This window comes from Typopeltis vanoorti, chromosome 17 (assembly GCF_054136105.1).
Source record: "Typopeltis vanoorti isolate ZY-2024b chromosome 17, IOZ_Tvanoo_1.0, whole genome shotgun sequence".
NCBI classification, from domain to species: domain Eukaryota; kingdom Metazoa; phylum Arthropoda; class Arachnida; order Uropygi; family Thelyphonidae; genus Typopeltis; species Typopeltis vanoorti.
In genome coordinates, this window is record NC_143565.1 from 82,904,612 (window position 1) to 82,926,549 (window position 21,938).

Sequence of the window (21,938 nt, forward strand, 5' to 3'; positions counted from 1 at the left end):
TGTTAGGCACCACATTCTTTGTTATAATTTTCTTGTGATTTTGATTTATTGTTATTGATTGCGTTGTTTTCGCAATCAATAAAATACAGTAAAAAATCATTTGGTCTAATCCAGTGGTTTCCAATGGTTTGTGGCTTCTAACTTTGAGGTTTGGGACTTAACTCTGTGTCCAGTGGCTCAGTTGGTATAGACGAGCTCTTTGATTGGAAAATTCGAATCCCGTTATGACGAAATGAGCCTTTATCAGATCTTTTCAGTCAAATGGATGGGTTTGCCCTTCTCGCATCTTGTTCTAGTCTCCGGGGTTAGTTTTTAATTGACTCCGGAGAGTAGAAGTGATGTTTTTCGATAACATTAATGCATCTTGTCTCCTAATGACGTAATTTGAACTATAGTGTCATAAAGAATTTAAATTTAATAAATCTAAATTTAATTTAATTCAAAGATGACATAAAGAAAACGATTTTCAACTATTTCAAACTTTTCCTGTTATTCGATTGGATTAATTCAAGGCGTTGACTTTTTGTAGTTTCTTTTTCTTACCTTTTACTCACTAGACCTTACCAACTAAGCACAAATAAATTGGTTTTGGTATGGCAATTAGCCTTGATATGTGTACGGACGAAAATAGTTGTCTCGGACTCATTTATCTAGTTGGCTTTACTTCCTTCTTAAGTAGATAGTGTGCAGATAATTTGTCCAGATCAACTGCAATGGGAAAAAGTGCAGAGAAATTGAAAATCGTGAATAAACATCCCCATTACGAGTATTTACCCCCACCCCACGTGGAATTTCCTTTTGCTATCAAGAAAGGCATTTCCTGCGTTTCGTCTACTTTCTCTTTCCTTTGTGGGTCTGCTGTTATGTCCATAAAGGATCGTCATTTATTGTTATAACAGTACAAAAATCTTTTATGGTTTTCCCATTGGTTAAATCTAAACAAGGAAACTCTAGGCGCAACTACGGACTTTCCTTATTGTAGGGAAGCAAAGAAGTGCCTCGGGATCTGTAGAAGGAGGAGGTTCTTTCTCTTCCTGTAGCCGTAAGGCAAGTCCACGACCTGGGTCACTGATCGAAAGTTGGGTGGTAGGGGGGGGGGAGCCTCCTTTCGAGCGACGACATGCTGAGCCACTCCCACTGCGATAAACAACGCCCTGTTATATGTGACATCAACCTGGTTTCGGACTGTGTAAGAGTTCTTTTACGTACTACCTGAGCACCATGCGTGAAAAAAATCATGTTAATAGGAAACAGCCCATATCACTTTGCACACGTTTTGGTATGAACATCCGGGCAATTCGACTGATTTCTTGAAGATTGGAGAAAGCAATAGGATGAAAGCAAAAGGAGAAAAAATATGACGATAAGAAGCTTAAAAAAAATGAACTGATTTTGACTTTCCTATTGAAGCAATCTCTGTCTATTTTAAAGTTGGCATGTATTCCAATTAACTCCTGTGCTTACAAAGATACGATCTAAGTAGCCTTTTAAGATACCTCAGCCATACACACAATTGGTTTAGTAAATTACTTGTTTAACTACGGGTGTGGTCAATAGCAACGCATACATCAATGTCTTGATCATGCCTTCCTTAAACATCAAACGCAATGGTAATTTTAAATGGCTTACGTGCGTGTGTGAAGTACTTAAGCCTATTATAAGAGGCAAGTAAGCAGCCGAAGCACTAAATAGTTTCAGTGTCCCACAGGAAACGTTCTGTTGATTTGATCTAAATTAGGAACGTAAATTGGGAGATCACATAACCATTGATAACAATAGAATTATTATAGGGGTTGTTTCGGACAAATGAACGTCACTGATCTTTCCTTTTGAACAAAGGCACGCTTTAAATTCGATACTTGTAATATCTATAGTACATATACATTTATATTATATTATATTATATATCAGATGTATATAGTACATATACATTTATATTATATTATATTATATATCAGATGTATATTATATTATAAGAATAACTCATTCTTTCACAATAGCGCATATTAGAGAACATAAAATGATTATAGAATTATGTTATATATTGTAGAATAAATGGATAGGTGTATAATATATTTTTATAATATTGAAATTATTTTTCAAATTTAAACTTCTTTTATATAATATTACTAATAAAATATCAAATTACATTATTATTTTTAAGAAAATATATTAAAATACTTAGATAAACTGCATAATTAATATAAAATTGTTATACATGACAATACATTCGTTTTGAAGTATCAAAAACTTCTATAGATATTAGTTAATTAAATCGATTTGTAAATGTTTCATTTATAAAAAGAGGTTTATTTATTTAATTGTAAACTTAATCTATAATTTTTTAAACTCTAATTAGGATTAACAGAGAAGAGGTAATAATAATAATAATAACAATAATAATGATAATTTTATTATTATTTTATTAATCTACACTTTATTATCTTTCATATAAATTATATATAATTATACGCATGTATCCGCTACAAAGGGTGGGGGGAGGAGAAAATCCTTTTTAGGACTTCTAGGGTAACGGATGGCAATGCTGTAGCCAAATGAAGTTTTAACTGAGGCTCGGCTATTGCCGTTACCCAGTATGACTAGGGCCTTTAGCTCAATAACACCCCATCCACACAGATTTTCTTCATTCAGATGACGAGATAAAGAGTCAAGGACTCAGTCCATCGCCCAGTTCTTATAAGAACTACTATATACTATATATATATATATACTATATATATATATATACTATATAAGTACAGAGGGTGGGATTGAAGAATCAATCGACCGTGAGATGCTGTGATTGATTCACTCAATGCAATACCCTTGGAGGGTAATGGATGACAATGCTGTAGCCAATGAAGTTCTAACTGAAGCTTATGCGGTGATTGATTCACTCAATGCAATACCCTTGGAGGGTAATGGATGACAATGCTGTAGCCAATGAAGTTCTAACTGAAGCTTATGCGGTGATTGATTCACTCAATGCAATACCCTTGGAGGGTAATGGATGACAATGCTGTAGCCAATGAAGTTCTAACTGAGGCTTGGCTATTGCTGTTACCCTCTTGCCATGATCAGATAAGATCATGAATATGAACCCCAGTCCTTATAAGGACTACAGAGGGTGGGATTTGGTTTTGGTGGAGAATAGCAAATATCTCGACCGTGAGATGCGGTGATTAAACCCTTGGTGGGTAATAGATGGCAATGCTGTAGCCAATTAAGTCCTAACTGAGGCTTGGCTATTGCTGTTACCTTCCTGTCATGATCAGAGCTTTAATTGCTCATTAACCTTATCCCTACATTGTCCTCTACAGATAATGGGGAAGATGAAAAGCATTCTTGCTTCTCCCCTTTAAGCCAGTCCTTTTAAGGACTACAGAGGATAGAGAAAAAGGATACCGAGTTAATCGACCGTGAGATGCGGTGATTAATACCCTTGGAGGGTAATGTATGACAATGCTGTAGCCAATGAAGTTCTAACTGAGGCTCGGCTATTGCTGTTACTCTCCTTCCATGAGCAGAGCTTTAATAGCTCAATAACACCTTATCCCTACACTGTCCTATACAGATAACGGGGTTGATGAAAAGTCCTTTTAAGGACTTCCAGGGCAACGGATGGCAATGCTGCAGCCAATGAAGTTTTAACTGAGGCTCAGATATTGCCGTTACTCAGCCATGACTAGAGCTTCTAGCTCAATAACACCCCATCCACACAGTCAGATTTTCTTCATTCAGATGACAGGATAATGAGTCAAGGACTCAGTCCATCTCCCAGTCCTTTTTACGACTTTACAGACTATATGCATGTACAGGCTACATGCATGTAACCTGTACAATTTCTACAACAATATCATTATTATTACGTTTTTTTTACCTGTGGTTCAGTATAAAATTGTCTAATGTAATATTTTCATAATATTGTTTAATAATAATAATATTATTATCATATATTTTAATATTTAATAATAATATTATATATATATTTTTAATAGTATTTTTTATTTTTAATTCAATGACATTTTTTATTAAAGTTATGATTGCATATTATGCATTCTTTTTTTTACATTGAATTTCATACAAAAATATTTCCGTTTTTTTGTATAACGTGTTAATAATTGTTACTATAGATGGTAATTTATAGTTTGCAATTGTATAAGATTACATTTTTTTAAACAACATTTATAGTATAACAGTAAGTTATATATATTTTACAATATTTGCTTTTAATGTTTGTAACCGCTGTAACTACAGCACTTCAATGTAATATATATATATATATATATATATATATATATATATATATATATATATATATATATATATATATATATATATATATATATATATATATATATATATATATATATATATATATATATGTTTAAGATACCAAGCAATTTTAAACCTGGTTTTACTCCATTTCCCAAGTAAGCAAACAGACTAAAAGTCAAGTTTGCGCCTGCAATTGATGCAAGTCTAACTGGTCCCACAGGTAGTGCAGGACCAGGGCAACTCGTGGCAAAGGTGGAACAAGCTCCGATCACTAATCTTAATATTTACCTTTAATGCCAAAACACATCTCCAAGAAGGGGATGTATGATGTTTTGTATTAAAGGCAAGGGGCCACTACCCAGACCGGTTTCGACCTTTATTGAGGTCTCGTCAGTGGGAGCTAGGCTAGAAATACCAAGATTTAGTAATACAGAGCTTGTAAGTATTTTTTGCCAAAACAAGTTACCATAAGGTGTTTTAACCTTATTAAATATAAATAAAAATCTCTGGAGGAGAAATAAATAAGGTTAAAATATATTTAACCTTATATTTAATAAGGTTAAAACACCTTATGGTAACTTGTTTTGGCAAAAAATACTTACAAGCTCTGTATTACTAAATCTTGGTATTTCTAGCCTAGCTCCCACTGACGAGACCTCAATAAAGGTCGAAACCGGTCTGGGTAGTGGCCCCTTGCCTTTAATACAAAACATCATACATCCCCTTCTTGGAGATGTGTTTTGGCATTAAAGGTAAATATTAAGATTAGTGATCGGAGCTTGTTCCACCTTTGCCACGAGTTGCCCTGGTCCTGCACTACCTGTGGGACCAGTTAGACTTGCATCAATTGCAGGCGCAAACTTGACTTTTAGTCTGTTTGCTTACTTGGGAAATGGAGTAAAACCAGGTTTAAAATTGCTTGGTATCTTAAACATATTTATACCCAAGGTAAAAATACTTTCTACATATATATAATGTGATCTTTTTCTCTCTCTGTGATAAAAAAAAAAAAAATTCAAATATTCATGAGAGAAAAAATCTAATTTGAACAGTGTTAAAATTCCTCGCGTCCTTGATTAGGCTTTGCGAAAGGCATGCATCCTGTCGACTGCACCACCGAGGTAACTCGTTAGTAAGCATGTGGTAAAGCACCTTCGGATCATTGGCCACATAAATCCAACTCGCTCTGTTCACAGAAATCATCCAGTCCGTCGATTTAATCTCATTCGTGAGACACTCGACTTTGCCTTAAGGTTGCTTAAGAGTCACGTTTGTTTTTGTAGAATACACGTTCGTTTATCGTTCTTGCACGTGGGTAAGAATGACGAAGATGACCTTTGCATCGCTCTCTTTTTATAGGTCGTGGTATCATTGACCGATGAATGAAGCACTGACACGAATGGACTTTTTAACAACACATTGGGACAAATCTTTCGTCTGCCTTTTCCACGACCACACAAGGAAGTCTGTGAATCTCAGTTGTGGTTGGAATGAAAACGAAGATCTGTCTCATGTCTGCCATCTAATAGAGCACAGGATTGATTGTCATGCATTGCAGTCCCTCACAATTATTTTTTTTTAGCTGCCAGTGCAATGAGTCTATTAAATCTACCGCTATGCTAGATGGTTTACAGATTACTTATCAACCGGATTGTTATTGGAGAGCTAAAATGTGCTCAGTGAATCCGTATTGCTTATAGCAAATGGCCTCAGTGAATAAAGACATTGAATGATCGAGCTTGCGCGAATTCAAACAGTTCATCCCTGGAAGTCAAACTTTTTTTTTTTTTTTTTTTTTTTAAATATCAACCGTATGTTATTTACCAGTTTATATTATTCAGATTCAGATATTTAGGCCTCTATTTTCACCTTTTTAATTTCACAAACAAAATATTCAGCAACGAAGGCACACAAAGTTCATATCACTGCATTATATTTTATTGTGTTTGTTTTAACAAGATTAATTCACTCTCTGGCCTTATAGAGTAATAGTTGACTTAAATTTTGGTACGTCGCATTATTTATGCTACAAAACTATGAAACAAGGGCAAATCGATCTGAAAGTAATATGAAAAAGATGCACCAAGAGATCCAGGTATCATTAAACATTGAAACAAACTAAAAACGTTAAAAGGATTATTCAAATTAAGTGGATATTGAATCCAACATTATTTCAAAGCCGAATAGAGAAACTACAAGAGTTTCATGCCGAATATAGATAGAAACTATAAAAGTTTCGGCGAATCCAAGCGTAAGCAAACCTTTCATGATAGGGGCAACTCGTAGTAAAGGTGGAGTAAGTCTGATCACTATCCTTAGTATTTCCCATAATGTAAAACACATTTCCTAGCGGACATGTATGATGCTATACATTATGGGGGTGGGATTACTACCCAGACCGGTTTCAACCTTTTTTTGAGGTCTCCGTCTGCTGTGCTGCTGGTGTCACCAAGTCATTTAACATTCCGGCAGGTGTCCACCAAGGATCTGCCGTATCACCACTTCTGTTTATCCTGTTCATGGACACAACGACTGCAGACCTGCAACAATCTTACTCATGGACCCTATTATATTTTTAAAAGATTGCTGAGAAATCCGTCCTACCTCTATGTTGTGTTTCAGACCTCGCTTATCCCTCATCAGTAACCACCCCATTCTATCCCAGATAGACTGTTTGATGTGAAAATTGAGATGGTGGTAAAGACCGAGTGATTTTGGTGGTCAAACTGTGAAGCTGGGACGATGCACTTGGGTATAAGGTGTGACCCAGGTATCTGCCGTATCCATACTTACCTATGCGATCAGTAAAGAGAGTAGCATGATCTGTCACGCTATGCCACGGACTTCCAGTTCTTTAAGAACCAATTGCGATGCTCTTTAAACCAGTGTAGTCTTCTCTGTAGATTGCCATGGTTGAAATATTTTTGTTCAGTTCTTGCAGTGTTTTTGCTTTTCACAGGTTTATGAACAGCTGTGGCTGTTTCTTCCGGATTTTAAAAGAGTGATTAAAAGAGAAAGAATGAGAGAATATTGAAACCTCTTTCATTATTGTTTGATATCTTTTATAAACATCGACGGGATCTTTCTGACTTCACAGGATTTTACTAACATCAAGCTGTGCTATATAATCATTTATTTGTTACCTATTATCAGGTGATGTAATTCATCGTTTTCATGTTATTTTCTCGATGATTTATTTCGTCCTTGGTCATATTTCAAACGCCATCTTTTACATCATCTTGTTGTTCGTTTTTGATACCACCTAATGAGGTTTATTTATTTATTTTTTACACTGTCCCCATCAGTATCTCTCTCTCTCTCTCTCTCTCTCTCTCTCTCTCTCTCTCTCTCTCTCTCTCTCTCTCTCTCTCTCTCTCTCTCTCTCTCTCTCTCTCTCTCCATCAAAACAAAGATAATGACAGCACACGCTATCCATAAAAGCAATCTCAATTGTAGTAGACACTATGAATGATATTTGGTTGAAACTGGCTGGAATTTGGAATATTCTTGACACAAAATATTTGTTTCTGGATTATGCTTCATGTTTCATTTTGGATAATTGAAAAAGTTGGTCGCGACAAGTGTTAATCCGTAATATGCAATTACCAAGTTCTTGAGATTTTCCCAGTTACCGAGTGATGCTTTACATCTTCATTTGTGGAACATACTCTGTATACTTATATTCGCTTTTGTCCTACGAAACTGCAACCCAAACTGTGTTTTCTATAATAAAAGTGATGAACTATGACCATCATTTTCGAAGAAGTTACCCGCACACTACATTTCTTTCAAACATTTCACATCAGTCAAGTTAAGGCTAACACCTACCATTGCTGAGTTAAAGTTTTCACCAGCAAACAATCTTTTGTTTGTTTCCACATAAGAAGCAAATCAACATCCAATTTGTCCCCCACCGGTTGTTAAATCAGATGGTTAAAATTTCTCTTTTCTTTGCCGATGATGTAAAGTTGGATAGTCAAGATAATCGTTTGCACTCATCTTGACTCCACCAGACCACGAAAGGCGTCCTGAGGTGTTCTGGACCAACTAGAGATAATAAAATGCCAAAAGTCAGTGAGCGAGACACTGACGTCGACCAGTAGATGCTACATTCCACATGATCCCACCAATGTTCAATGGGAATGGAAATCAGTAGAATTAGGCGGCAGAATGCTTGGATATGCCCCTCGAACTATGCATGCAGTGTGGTGTGAGTTTTGTGACACTGGGCATTACTTTGTTGTAAGAGTCCATATTCGTCAAGACGCATTGTCACAATGTCGGACAATACCTGAACCATAAAAACCCCAGATAAGGATTAGCGATCAAACAGCGTTCAGTGCCAATGAGAGGACCCAGTGATGTCTAAGAACAATCCCCATACCAGGACACAGCCATCATCGGCCTGTTTTCTACCACCCTCTCAGCTTGGTTGTATGGAAATAGACTGCATGGTCATAATGTTTTGACTCATAAGCATAATAAACAGATAGTGAAGAAGATGAATATATGAAGTTATAATTTTTTTTTTTTATCGGGGTGTTCCTTGTAGTACGGTTTCTGGTTCCATAATCATAGACCACTGGAAGTAAGATCGTCATAAGTTCGATTGTATCCATCGATAAGGGGAACTTTTTGAAGGCGTTTTTTTGTTTTTTTTTAAAGATGTTTTCCAGCTTAGTTGACTTCTGGCACGGTAAGCAGGCTTTTCCTCCAAGAAACTCTGGCTTTTGGCGTTGAATCTCAAGAATTGAACTCACTATTTCAGACAATAGTACGACTGTTAGGTTTAACGATCAGAATGCCATCTTCTCTCTCTCTCTCTCTCTATGATGTCTTAAAATTATCGGTAGTCATGGACTCGGCTACTGGTGACGAGTAAGAGTGAAGAGGGCTATCTACTAATTTTTATAAAAGTTCCGCCTTACAGAGTGAGAAATTAAAAGACACTAAAAGATTTTCTTACATTTTTGGCTGTCAAAGAGGAACTTATGTGAAATAGCCCTCATGAACTGTGTATTTATAAAAGTAATAAATGTACACTGCCTGGGAAGAAGTCAACGGACACCATAGTGTGAGGAACAAACAGCCTTGGTACCCACCTTAATGACATACACGACCTGAGATGACTGCAACAATCTTATAGGGCGTACAATAGCGATCAGCGGGAATATTGGACTGTTCTTCTTTTGAGAATGTAATGAAGTCGTGAACTGTTGTGGGGAGGGCGCCTCTTCACAGCATTCGACGTTCCAGTTCATCCCACGGATGTTCAATAGGGTTGAGATCAGGACCTCTGTGGAGGCCAGTCAAGTGTGGTGACATTCATGTCCACAAACCACGCATTTGTATAGAAACGCCACAAAGTAGGTAGCATTGCATTGTCCAGAATGGTCAGATACCTCTCGGAGTTCACTGTTCGTGATACCACAAACAGAAATCCGAGGACAAACCAGGAAAAACAGGACCATACCATCACACTGCCACCTCCGAATTTCGTAGTTGAGGTTGCGCACTCTGGTAAGAGATGTTCACCAGCCTCCCGCCACATCCAGACCCGTCCACTGCTCGGTAGAGGGTGCGGAGTGATTTTTCTTTTCTTTTTCCTGCATCGAGTTTGACGATCTCAAAGTGTTCCTGTGCGATTAGCTTACTCTTGGTATTTCGTGTTTTCTCTCACGCCGAATAATTTGGATAATACATAATGTAACCGACAAGATTATAAATATGAATTTGGGAAATTTCCTTTCTGTTAGACTCGATGGTCTATCTCAGCCAAGTAATTTGGATTCACAGAATTCTAATTACAGCTTACGATAGGGCAGTTAAGTTAATCTTATTTGCATAGTGTACTATGTCTAGAGATTGTGTGTTCTGCTGACAGGTTGACGTATTTTGTGGCGTAAATTTTCTTGCTATCTACTCATGAGAACGGCTAACTCACCTTCAATTGAAAAGTCCTCATAATGGTTTTTCGCGTCCTAGACGAGATTCCAACTCAGGTCTTTCCAGGCTTCCTCTATACTTACTGAGTAACAATAATGATAAATAATAATTATTATTGTATTATTGTCGCCGTTATATGTGTTGTATCATTTCCCGCTTGAACTCTTTGTGAATCAAAACCTTAAAAAAAAAAAAAAAAAAAAAAAAAAAAAAACGAAGAAATCAAAACCGGTCGCACGTGGAACTAGTTCCTTGAAATCTTCGTGTAATTGTTCGTGAAAAAAGCCATCAAGGAAAGTCAGCTACTGTAAACAAGTTTTTTTTGTTTTTTTTGGGGGGAGGGGCGTGATATAATGTGTAGGGTCAGCGGTACTTGCACTGAGGTTACAAAAATCAACAGTGTGAACTTGTGTACGTGGTCTTCGTTTTTGACCGTATGTTACGAGGGTAATCAACCTACACACCAATAAGGAATACGAAGAAGTTGAATATTACTCGTAGCTAACAACAGTGGATTGTTTGGCTCCGGTATGCAAATTTGCTAACAGTGGACTCATTTTTCATAGCTGTACACAAACTGATATTGTTCGTCTTCCTCTTTGCTACTCTTCATATACGCTCATCATAATTCTTATCTAACAAACAAATCTTTGCCATATAATTAAAAGCTACAGAAGGAAAACAATGGCATCAAATCTCATTGTTTATATATATATATAAACAATGAGATTTTTATATATATATATATATATATATATATATATATATATATATATATATATATATATATATATATATATATATATATATATATACACAATAATAATGCAAATATAAAAAGGTTGCCTTTGAGACAATAGACTAGCATGACGTAATGTATCCATGGCAACAGAACTTTCCAATTTTAGTATCCATGCACGCTAATCACTGGAAACCACAAATGTTCTTTGGAATTTCGGACGAGCGGTATTTTAGAATGTTGTGCACGTACCACAGACTCTCTCGATGTGCAGACGAGGTCAAAGTTCACTTTATATACGAACATGCTTTTATTTGATTTTTTTTCCTTGATCGTACTAGATTCTCTGCTTACCAGTGAATAATCATCTGTGCCCTCTCATCCATTTCGCTTTGTATTGTTTATTTATTCCTATTATTGGTCTTCGCAGACGAAGTCCTATGCAGATAGCAAAAGATTTCGATTTTGTTTATTTAGGGCAAGATAATTGACCAGACGTCGAAGCCATCCGAGTCAAGTCTCCGTCAATGTTATATCTAGAAGGGACGCCACGAATACGAAACGGTTCGGTTGACATCAGACAGCACTCTCCCATGTACAGTGAAATTATTTTATTTAGTTAGGATAAGAAAGTCCTACATGAGAAACATAGCGTGGAAGAATTGGTTAGAAAATTGAACTACTAGTAGAAAAATATGTAAGTAAATCAAATATACTGTAGAAAATCGTCAATTAATATAAACAGTTATGCAACACACGGACAAAATAATAATTCGTGTTACACGTGATGATTCGAAGCGTTTTCAGCTGGTAAAGATGTGAATGAAGGTGATGGACTCGTTAAAATTTATTTAGTAGAGCTTTTGCGCGTGGGGGGCGATAAAATGTCATCTATTCCTCCACACACACGCACACACACACACACACATACATCCAATCATTTTAAAACAAGTGAAACTTAACAGGAATTCCTGCAACGTTCAATTCAACGTATTACTCATTGACTGATAGCACGTGACTTATTTTTAAAATGAGAACCGATTAGCTTGGTGTCCTTAGAATTTTATAATTTTAGAGTGAATTAATAATTCTACTCGAGCACCTTCACCGCTAATTCGAGATCAGTGGCCGGAGAGTAGGCTGCTCTTTATGCTCTAAACAGTAGGATTTAAAGGTCATTCTTTATCGTCATAATTTCACTGTATCTGCGCCTGATATAGGTACAGGTATAATAATAATAATAAAACGTTTTACATAAAATATGAGACGGGCATCTTAGCGACAGAGAGAGAGAGAGAGAGAGAGAGAGAGAGAGAGAGAGAGAGAGAGAGAGAGAGAGAGATTCATATTCACTTTTTTTTTTTTTCGAACATAAAATTACGATGACTTCTGACGAACCCCAATTATAACAAAACAGTACATCTTCCCAATACAAGTGCCGGCTTGGACTGGATAAAATTACAGCTGAAGCAAATAACTCTATCAAAACGTGTTATGTTTGTTACTTGCGCATATTCTCTGATTGGTGTGCACGTTTTCCTAATATAAAAACCTCAGTTTCCGAGAGGAAGTCCGCTACCTCCGCACGAGACCGGTTATCTCACCCGAAACTGTTTTAAGCTCTATTTTTTAAGTGTTTCCCCACTCACGAAAGGTTTGTGTGTAACTAACCCTATAGTGCATTCATACCTTGGAAGGGCTAAGGATTTTTTTTTTTAGATATTTTTATTAATCGTATTTTTATGTATTTTTTTACGAGGTTCGGTAGAGACCAAACACGGAACTTTTTTTTCAATCCACTTCAACCCTTCAAGAAACAGGGAGACGGGCTTAAACTGTGCTATGAAATTCATCTCCTGCTTAAACACAGTCACAAACATTTAGGTCCACAGGGGGGGTTTCGAACCCGCAGCTTGTTGGTTGGAGAGCGGGTACGCTAACCACTCGGCCAACAAAGCAGACATTTACCGGATAAGCTTCAGGTAAAACTCTGCGACCATTTCGAGGACTATTTTATGGTTAAAAATCAAACACGTAAGCCGTACGAAAACAAAACTAATTTATTGCTGCTTAACAGACATGCAAAGGTCAGGGACTGTAAACACACCCAAAGTAAAGAATTTATTTCGTATATCCCACATGGCGTTTCTACAAGGACACATTTATCATCAGGTAGGTCAAAACCTGAAAATCAAGTAAGGAAATAATCTGAGAGAATTATTAAAAAGGTTTGGGTTTGGGGTTTGGCTCTTGTGGTTATATTAATTCATTTTTCCGTTGACTAACCAATTTAAACTAATTTTCGAAATTATACTAGAGAAAAAATATTAAAAAGTATCACAATCGATCCTTCAGAAGTCTATTATATGATAACCAACAGACCAAAACACCTCAATAATGGTTTTCATCTTTTCCTCAGGTAAAAAAACAACTTATTAACATTACTATTTGAATTTACAAATATCGTCTAAAATGCGATGAGTTTCCTATAAAAACTTTTCAACTGGAGATGACTTAACCAGTCTCATACGGAGGAGGAAGATCGAGTGCTTTTTCCACCCGGAAATTGGGATTTTTTACATTCCTCAAAACAAAACCAAGATGGACAGTACGTGGTTAAGCAAATACGTAAGACAGATAGGATTAATTGCCCAAGGTGGTTTAGAATTCTAATAAGGTTCATATGGAGCGAGGGGCCATCGAGCCTAACGTGTTAACGTTAAGGGAAAAGTGAAGTGAAACTATTGTGGAAATACAAATAGATAGATAGACAGATACAGGCGTCGGCTGGAAAATTGTTGTATCGAACCTTATAGTAATTGTCTAATTTCTAGCATTGAAATATAAGAGAGGATTTCACTGCAGGCATGCACACGCACATAAAGCAATTAAAAATAATAATAATGATATTCTAATAATTAACTTCGTACGGTCCAGTAAAGTCCGAGGTCAGGCTTTCCTACTCATCGCATTCAAAAACGCCATCCCACAATCCTCCACGTCATTCATTTAAAGCCGTGTTGACCGAAATTCTAAATAACGAAGAGATTCACGCATTCGTAGCAAGAGATGACACGGAACAACGCAGGAGACAGAGAGATTCTAATGTCTGCGGAACACCAGCTCAAGGAACAAGCCAGTGGAGCCATCTGGAGGGAGATGAAGAATGCTACATTAGCGTTCTATTCTTGTTTGTTCTGAGGAGAGAAACAAGCGCTCCGCATCGGACGGACACTCAGCCTCTGGTGGTGTTATGTCGGCCGTGCAGCCCGAAGCCTGAACAGTATGTAGGACGGTTCTTAAGTGGGTCAGTGATTGATAATGAACCCTCCTTCTTCGCAGCATAATCCGAACGTAAGAACAACATTCCCCCTCGTGCGTATGTTTTTTTTTTTTTTTTTTTACGTCCCACGTCAGTCCCTTTAGGCGATATTGTAGGTTCTTTCACCCACCGTCCGACGCCAATGTAAATCTCGGAGAATGTCGAACTGTAATTCGTTGCTCTAATGAGAGAGAGAGAGAGAGAGAGAGAGAGAGGGGAATGCATTTTGGCTCGCTCTATAAGGAAATGTGCGGTGGGCGGTGTTTAGCTTCACCGTTAGGCAATATGGCTGGTCCTATAGAAAGCTTTTCTCCGTAGATTAGCCTCCGAAACACCAGTGCGCATTTGGGTCAGGGTTACAAGTCGGTGGTTTAGTATTTAAAGGGCCTTCTCCGTATTCGACGGACATTAGCTTGGGCAGCACGCACTACAGAAGGAGCCCACCTGTTTATAAGTGTATTTTCACCAACAATACATCGGGTAAGTAACACAAGGATAATATCGAATGATTTTTTTTTTTTTGTCAATTCTACAGCGTCCTAACGCGATCATAAACATGCGTCTATCAACCTATCAGCTGTCCATTCAATAGCATATTTCTCACAGTTGTACATTGCCTTTAATATATTTCTCAAGGCTTTTTTTTTTCCTTTATTATTTTCTTAAGGTTCCAGCCATGACAGGGCCGAGTCAAACGATTCTTCTGACTCTGGCATTCTTGGGCTTGCTCCTGAATGTTCGCGCTTACGGAGGCGGAGGTGACTATGGAGGTGGCGGAGGCGATTACGGAGGAGGGGATTTCGGCGGAGGAGACTTTGAAGGTGGAGGAGGATACGAAAAGGAACCGATTGTTCACGTGATTCACAAGAGCGTCCCCGTCTACCACAAAGTAGCCATTCCGAAGATAATTCCCGTACCCAAGATCATCCCTATCCCCAAGACTGTTCACGTACCTCATCCAGTGCCTGTACCCGTAAAGGTACCCGTCTACAAAACCATCCCCAAGATCATCACCATTCCCAAGCCAGTACCTGTGCCGAAAATTATCCATGTTCCCAAGCACGTGCCAGTAGGCGTACCTGTACCAGTTTACAAGCCTGAGCCTTATCCAGTGTACAAGACCATCCCTAAACCAAAGCTCGTACCAGTACCAGTACCAGTCAAAGTACCGAAACACGTTCCTGTACCGATCCACAAGGTAATCAAAGTACCCAAGCCTTATCCAGTCCCTGTCAAGGTACCCATCTATAAGGAATTCGTCGTCAAGAAGCCCGTTGTGTTGCCAGTGCCGTAAGTACCTTGTTAAATTCCTTTCTAAATAATACATTTAGAATTGCTAAATTGCTAGAAATACTTTAATATATTTTTAAATGTTTCACTATTGTTGGAGCTCATCAGACATGTTTTAATGCAGCTTATTGCAAACAGTAACTTTTAACGTACTTAAAAATCTGGTAGGACATTAAAAGTAAACAAGTAATGGACAAATCAGAAAAATACGTTTTTTTTTTTTTTTTTTTATCTTTGAAACCCTACCGGATGTACGTCATTAAGGTTACGACTCTCTTCCTGTTGCAAAATAAATTGAACAATTTTATAGTTATGATTTCCGACCGTTCATAGCTGATAAGAATTATTCATAACATTAATCAAATTATTAGATATCTAAAATAGAGAAAAATTATGTTAACGATGATCCCTTGGTTAAACTAAGCAGGAAAAAAAGCAGGTTAAACTAAGCAGGAAAAAATTATTATAAACTGAGGTTAATAATAATTCTTTTGAAGAATACTTCATTCTTAGCATAAATAGAACCAAGCGAAATCTGCAAAAACACGTAACAATTATAAAGTACATTGTCTGAACTTTGTAACATTATTAATGTCATATATAATCTAACAATATCATAATTAAGCTATAGATCACTATTGTTTGTTCAAATATTATCAAGGCATATTGTTGAAAGTTTCATAATTCTTGTTGACTAGCATTGTTGATTTTAACAAATTTTTTTAAACCTCTTTTGTCGAATAAGGACAAATTATAAATGTATACTAAAATAAAATTTTACAATACTAGAATACAATTTTTTATATTTATATGAAAGCAATTATTTGAAGCATTCTTGGCTTCCATAGAATTTTTAAAAAAAATAATTTTCCAACAACTATTACAATGAATGATAAAATAGATAATGAACATATTCAATACTACAAAAAGAGTGTTCTATCGTTCATTTTATTTATTTATTTATTTTCTATTTAGGGTTTACGTGAAGAAAGGATACGGAGGTGGTGGAGGAGGTGGATATGGAGGTGGAGGTGGATATGGAGGTGGTAAATTTGGAGGTGGAGGTGGATATGGAGGTGGTGGATTTGGAGGTGGTGGATTTGGAGGTGGTCACGACTGGTGAATGATCTACAGAAGTTGACGAACGCAATCGAAGTATGGAAGCTAGTTGTAAATATGTCATCTTTGGTTCGGGGACATAAAAAAACCCTCGTATAGACAAGCGATTTCCTGATTGAACAAAAGGACTCACAACTCTCTCGCTCATCCTTCCATTTCTTGGGAGGTTCAACTTGGATTGTATATAATATACAGTACATATGCCCTACTTGCTTGAAGTGTGTTTGCTGCGATTGATGGCTGACTGTAAGATAAGATATGCACTGATTCAAGTGCATTCAAGCAATGTACTCATAGCTGATGTTTCGGGTCTGATTCATTGTCATTTTGTATTAAATTTTGTATAAAAGCACACCGAATAAGCATCTGTTGAATTTTCTTTAAAAAAAAAAAAAGAGTAAAAAATTAAAAACAAAAAAAAAACACTTTTTAAAATTTCAATATTCTAAAAATATTCAGAATTTCACTAAAGATCGAGTCAGTTAGATCGCATTGTTGTTATTATTACGTTTTCTCCACTTTACATGTTCGAACAAGTAAAGTGGATAACGCGCATGCGTCAGATTTTCATGTAGAGTTCAACAATTAAGTTTTGTTAAAAATTGGAAGTGAAGACAGTGGTGATTGTTGTGTGGCTATCGTGAATATAACATTTATTTGTTTGTTTGTTTCAACTTAATGGATATATTGATTTTTTTTAATTCTATATATACTGATTTATCGTAAAAGTTAGGCTCAACACAATCTACACTATTCATAAGAATTAAGTCACCCTACCTTGATTTCATAAAGGAATACAGGTCATATTTAATTAGTTCGTTGTCACACTTGATTGTTGGAATATCCGGGAAACTGCAGGAGATGTTTAGAAAAAAGAGGGAAGTAGAAAACAAAATAAGATCGTTTATAGTTCAGGGGTTGCAACGGAGCAAGTAGCATGCCTTTTTGCGTTCTGTTGGATCGCTCACGCGGTAACCAGGAAATCAGACCAGAATAAAAGGGAACAGACATCAAAGAGCAATGGATGAAATAGCTGACATGTGGCCCATCGAGTAATACTGTGTGTGTGTGTGTGTGTGTGTGTGTGTGTGTGTGTGTGTGTGTGTGTGTGTGTGTGTGTGTGTGTGTGTGTGTGTGTGCACGCACCTGAATCCCTTCCCCCAGATACGTCCAGATATATTGAAACTATCGTTTATCAAAGAAAAAAATATATAAAAATATTACTAATAAACACCCGCCTTGCAGTTTTGAAAAATGCGCTGCGCAAACAGAACCATGCACGATATCTAACATCGTAATGCTAACATGGTAAGGTAGACTCTAGTCATAGTTTTGCTGCAGCCTAATCAAAAAGTAGTTTCATCATACGAGAATTAGGATATCCTCCTTAACTATACCAGGAAGCTGTACATAGTCGAGAAATGCCCTTGTCAAGTACATATATAGAGTTAATTAGGCTATTCAGGTTATAAAGTACTGAGCCATGCTTCGATAAACGCTAAATATGTGACTTTGAATATCACAAAGTCACAGGTAGATTATTATTATTTTTTATTTTTTTGAAAACAAACAGGTAAAAAAAAAAAAAGAAATTGAAACTAATCTGTGTAATAATGACATAATCACGTCAATTTCTACACTCCATATCATTTTTGTTGGTAACCAAGGCAACGCGATTGTTGAAGATCTAGATTATTGTCAACAACAATGTAACTTGTTGTCCACAGGTAGATACGGATAATTGAATGTTTAGAATGGTTAATAATGTCATTTCTCAGTCAATAACCTGTGCTCTGCAGTTATTTTTGCGGTCGACTGGGCAAGTTCCCATCATCTATCTGAGGTCATTCACACGTTAGTTTGCAATAGCATGTGATCTAATTTCCCGCTGACGCCGTAATAGAGTGCCCTACATACCTACGAATTTTGTTCCTATTGCCTCGATCCCTTCGACACAGTTTTGCTCTAACGAATCTAACCTTCCTTCTATTCCAGGATAACGTCCTAACTCGGATGCTAACGACCTCGTTATCCTTGAACTTGTTTTAAAAACAACAACGATAGAGCCGGGACTTTTTTAACTGTCCAAGGTTAAAGCGGGAAGTAAGTGAAGTGAGTTTCCATGGAAACGAGAGTTGTCGAAAACTTTCGGTGGATAGACATCAAGGAAAAAAATAGTGAAACTTGCAAGAATGAATAGATTTTAAAATGATTCAAGAAACCATATAAAAGAGTACCGAAAAAGTTCCCGCACGATAAATGTTAATTCATGAACTGGTGACGTAATAATGGTGACGTAATAATGATAAATATGATGCATGCTCTGTTGATGGATACTTCATTTTTTTTTTTTTTTTTGGAAATTATTTTTCCTGCTTTAGCTTACAGATAAAAAACATAGTTTCTTAGTACAAATGAATATGATGAGGTGCGATGGGAGAAAGGACTCTAAACTATTTCTCTTTATTGATAATAGCCCCCCCCCCAAAAAAAGCAGTAAATAAAAAGCTTGTAAAAAGAAATGTAATGTGTATAACCGAGTTTTTCATTCTGCATGATTGGCTATTGCAAGGTTCATTCGAATTGAAATGGCACAAAGATTGAAATAAAAAAGGAAAAATTAATTATTTTATTTAAAAACATAATTTACATTTAAATTAAAAATAAAATCCACTAAAACAGTTTTATAAAATAAGAACTATATCAAATTAAATTTATTATGAAAAACACACCTTTTTGTTTAAAAAATGTATATACTATATTTATTTTAACGGCAGCAAAACGGCAAAAATTCATCAAGATTCTTGACACACACAAGGGGAAAACAAAAAGCATTTTATGCTTCACCCAGCAAGCCAGTAAACGTTGTTGTTGTAACAACAAAATGCAATGCAGGGGAAGATAAGAGGATGAAAATCGACCGTGATTAATTCATTCAATCTAATACCCTTGGAGGGTAATGGATGGCAATGCTATAGCCGATGAAGTTCTAACTGAGGCTCGGCTATTGCTGCTACCCTCCTGCCATGATTAGAGCTTTAATAGCTCAATAACACCTTATCCCTACACTGTCCTCTACAGATAACGGGGAAGATGAAAAGCATTCTTGCTTCACCCCTTTAAGACTGTCCTTATAAGGATAATGCAATGCAATTCTTTTAGGAATGCAATGAATGTTTTCCCATTCTGGTAGTCAAAATCTAGATGGGTAAGTATAAAGATAAATTGACCTGTCATGCATAAAATTTAAGCAAGTTGTGATGATACCACTTCATAAAAATGGGATGCAATAAAAAATCTTAAAAATTACAGACTAATCTGCATTCATCCGTTTTTTTTTTCAAATATTAAAGACAATAACATTAAAGACAAGTCATAATAATTAAATTAATAGACTTTTGAGAATCAACATTTGGAGATTTTAATTAATAATTCCTACTGATCATACTGCATTGATCTTGACTGAAAGTGGAGTACTTCAAACGTCAACTGCCTCTACATTGAATACTAGAAACCACATATCAGAGAAGTGTGTAACAGGATAAAATATGTGTTTCTAGAGTTTTTCTCTCCCTTCTTTTTTTTTTTTTTTAAACCTTCGTAATAAGATAATATTAAGAACATTATATTTTGTATAGACAAATCGATATAGATTACTAAGCTGGTTCAGAACCCTCTTATCACACAAGAGTCATGACTTTAATTTTCCTACAAAATTAATTATTAATTATTAAATATTTAATAATTAATTATTAATTATTAAAATACTATATTAATAAGCATTCTATTAGTACGGATATCAGAATGAATTGCAAATAAAACTTATTAAATGTTTTAGCATTTAATTATATATCAGTAAGATAGTACCGGTCTTAAAATCAGATAACCAATATGTGTGTGTGTGTGTGTGTGTGTGTGTGTGTGTGTGTGTGTGTGTGTGTGTGTGTGTGTGTGTGTGTGTGTGTGTGTGTGTGTGTGTGTGTAAACATCAGACAAGATGCTTACTTCTTCAGAAAAGCAGGCACGAATGAAATATATAATTCGGAAAGTACCAAGAAATTAAAAAAAAGAATACATAAATGGATCAGAGAATACCCGAACTCTTTTAAGAATATTAATGCTTTGTTTAGAATAAATGTATATTCTAACTATAGAAATATTATGATATTTCTAAAGTTATAATATATAATTATAAATCCTATAGTTTCGGATTGGATAGATCGGCTAGGATCTTTGTTCTCCAACTAACAATAGGGTGTAGGTTCGAATCCTGTTTTGGATATCGATGTTCTTGAATGTGTTTAGCAGAGTAAATGGATTATTTGACCTTTTCCTCACTCAGCCTTAAGATAGGTTTATAATCTTCCTTGAGTGAAATTGATAAAAAAATTCTGAAACAAATAAATCTCTTCTCTGTCTTCTAAATCGGTTTTCTTTTCTTTTTTTTTACTTGATTTCATCTATCGCACTACTCCTTCGCGTTATAATTAATTCCTCTTGTCTTTTCTGCTTTTAAGGTGTTGTTTATGCATGCCTTTGCTTTTATACGCATACTAGAGAATGCCTAACCTAGAATCTTCCGTATGACCTTCTTTAACCCCACATCGCTTTACGTCATTCTTGCAAAATGGATAACATTGCTTCTTAACCCGCCCATTGACGGTACTAGTATTTGCTAGGGTTGAATGTAGTTTCTACATTCTTCTTTGGACTCTCCTTAAAACGTAAGCGAATTAGATCAGCCTTTCTCAAAGTACGGTCTGTCTGTGGCCCAATATTGGGCCGCGCGGTTTTCTTAAATAATTAATTGCTTAAAATATAAATTAAATAAATAGATAAATAATTTTTTAATTATTTTTTTTAATATTATTGAAAATACTGATTATTGCTGAAAATATTATTGTACATATTCAGACATTCTATTAGGGAGTTGATACTGTGCTTTGTACTACGCGTTTTTCCAAATCCACCGACATGAATGGGAATTGGAGTTCCTTGCTCGTCACGAGGCGAATAAGATCTCTTATCGGAAAGAGATTGAGTCCTATGGACCTACCCGGAACTCCGTACACTTGAGTACTGGTAAGCACATTTCCTATGCTCAATTTCAGACATTTTTGTGAACAGCTTGTAATCTGTATTGGTCAAGGAAATAGATCTCCAGCTACTCACACAATTCAGCTGTCTCCCCTTTTTTTGGGAATAAAAATTGTGTACCCACTAATAAAGACAGCAGGCATTTGT

General features: G+C 36.1%; 1 protein-coding gene across 1 annotated transcript; it reads left to right on the top strand.

Annotated features, from left to right (window-relative positions):
* Positions 1 to 14,961: 14,961 nt before the first annotated feature.
* LOC150097573 (uncharacterized) lies at positions 14,962 to 16,698 on the top strand. Its single transcript, XM_090406951.1, has 2 exons — positions 14,962 to 15,575; positions 16,551 to 16,698. Exons 1-2 carry the CDS (start codon positions 14,962 to 14,964, stop codon positions 16,696 to 16,698), a joined length of 762 nt encoding a protein of 253 aa, XP_090263077.1.
* Positions 16,699 to 21,938: the final 5,240 nt, after the last annotated feature.

Excerpts from the sequence above, each read along its gene's own strand:
- LOC150097573 (XM_090406951.1), top strand. The coding sequence starts at position 14,962 with ATGACAGGGCCGAGTCAAACGATTCTTCTGACTCTGGCATTCTTGGGC. Across the intron at positions 15,576-16,550 it reads CCCGTTGTGTTGCCAGTGCC|GGTTTACGTGAAGAAAGGAT; the intron begins GTAAGTACCTTG and ends TTTTCTATTTAG.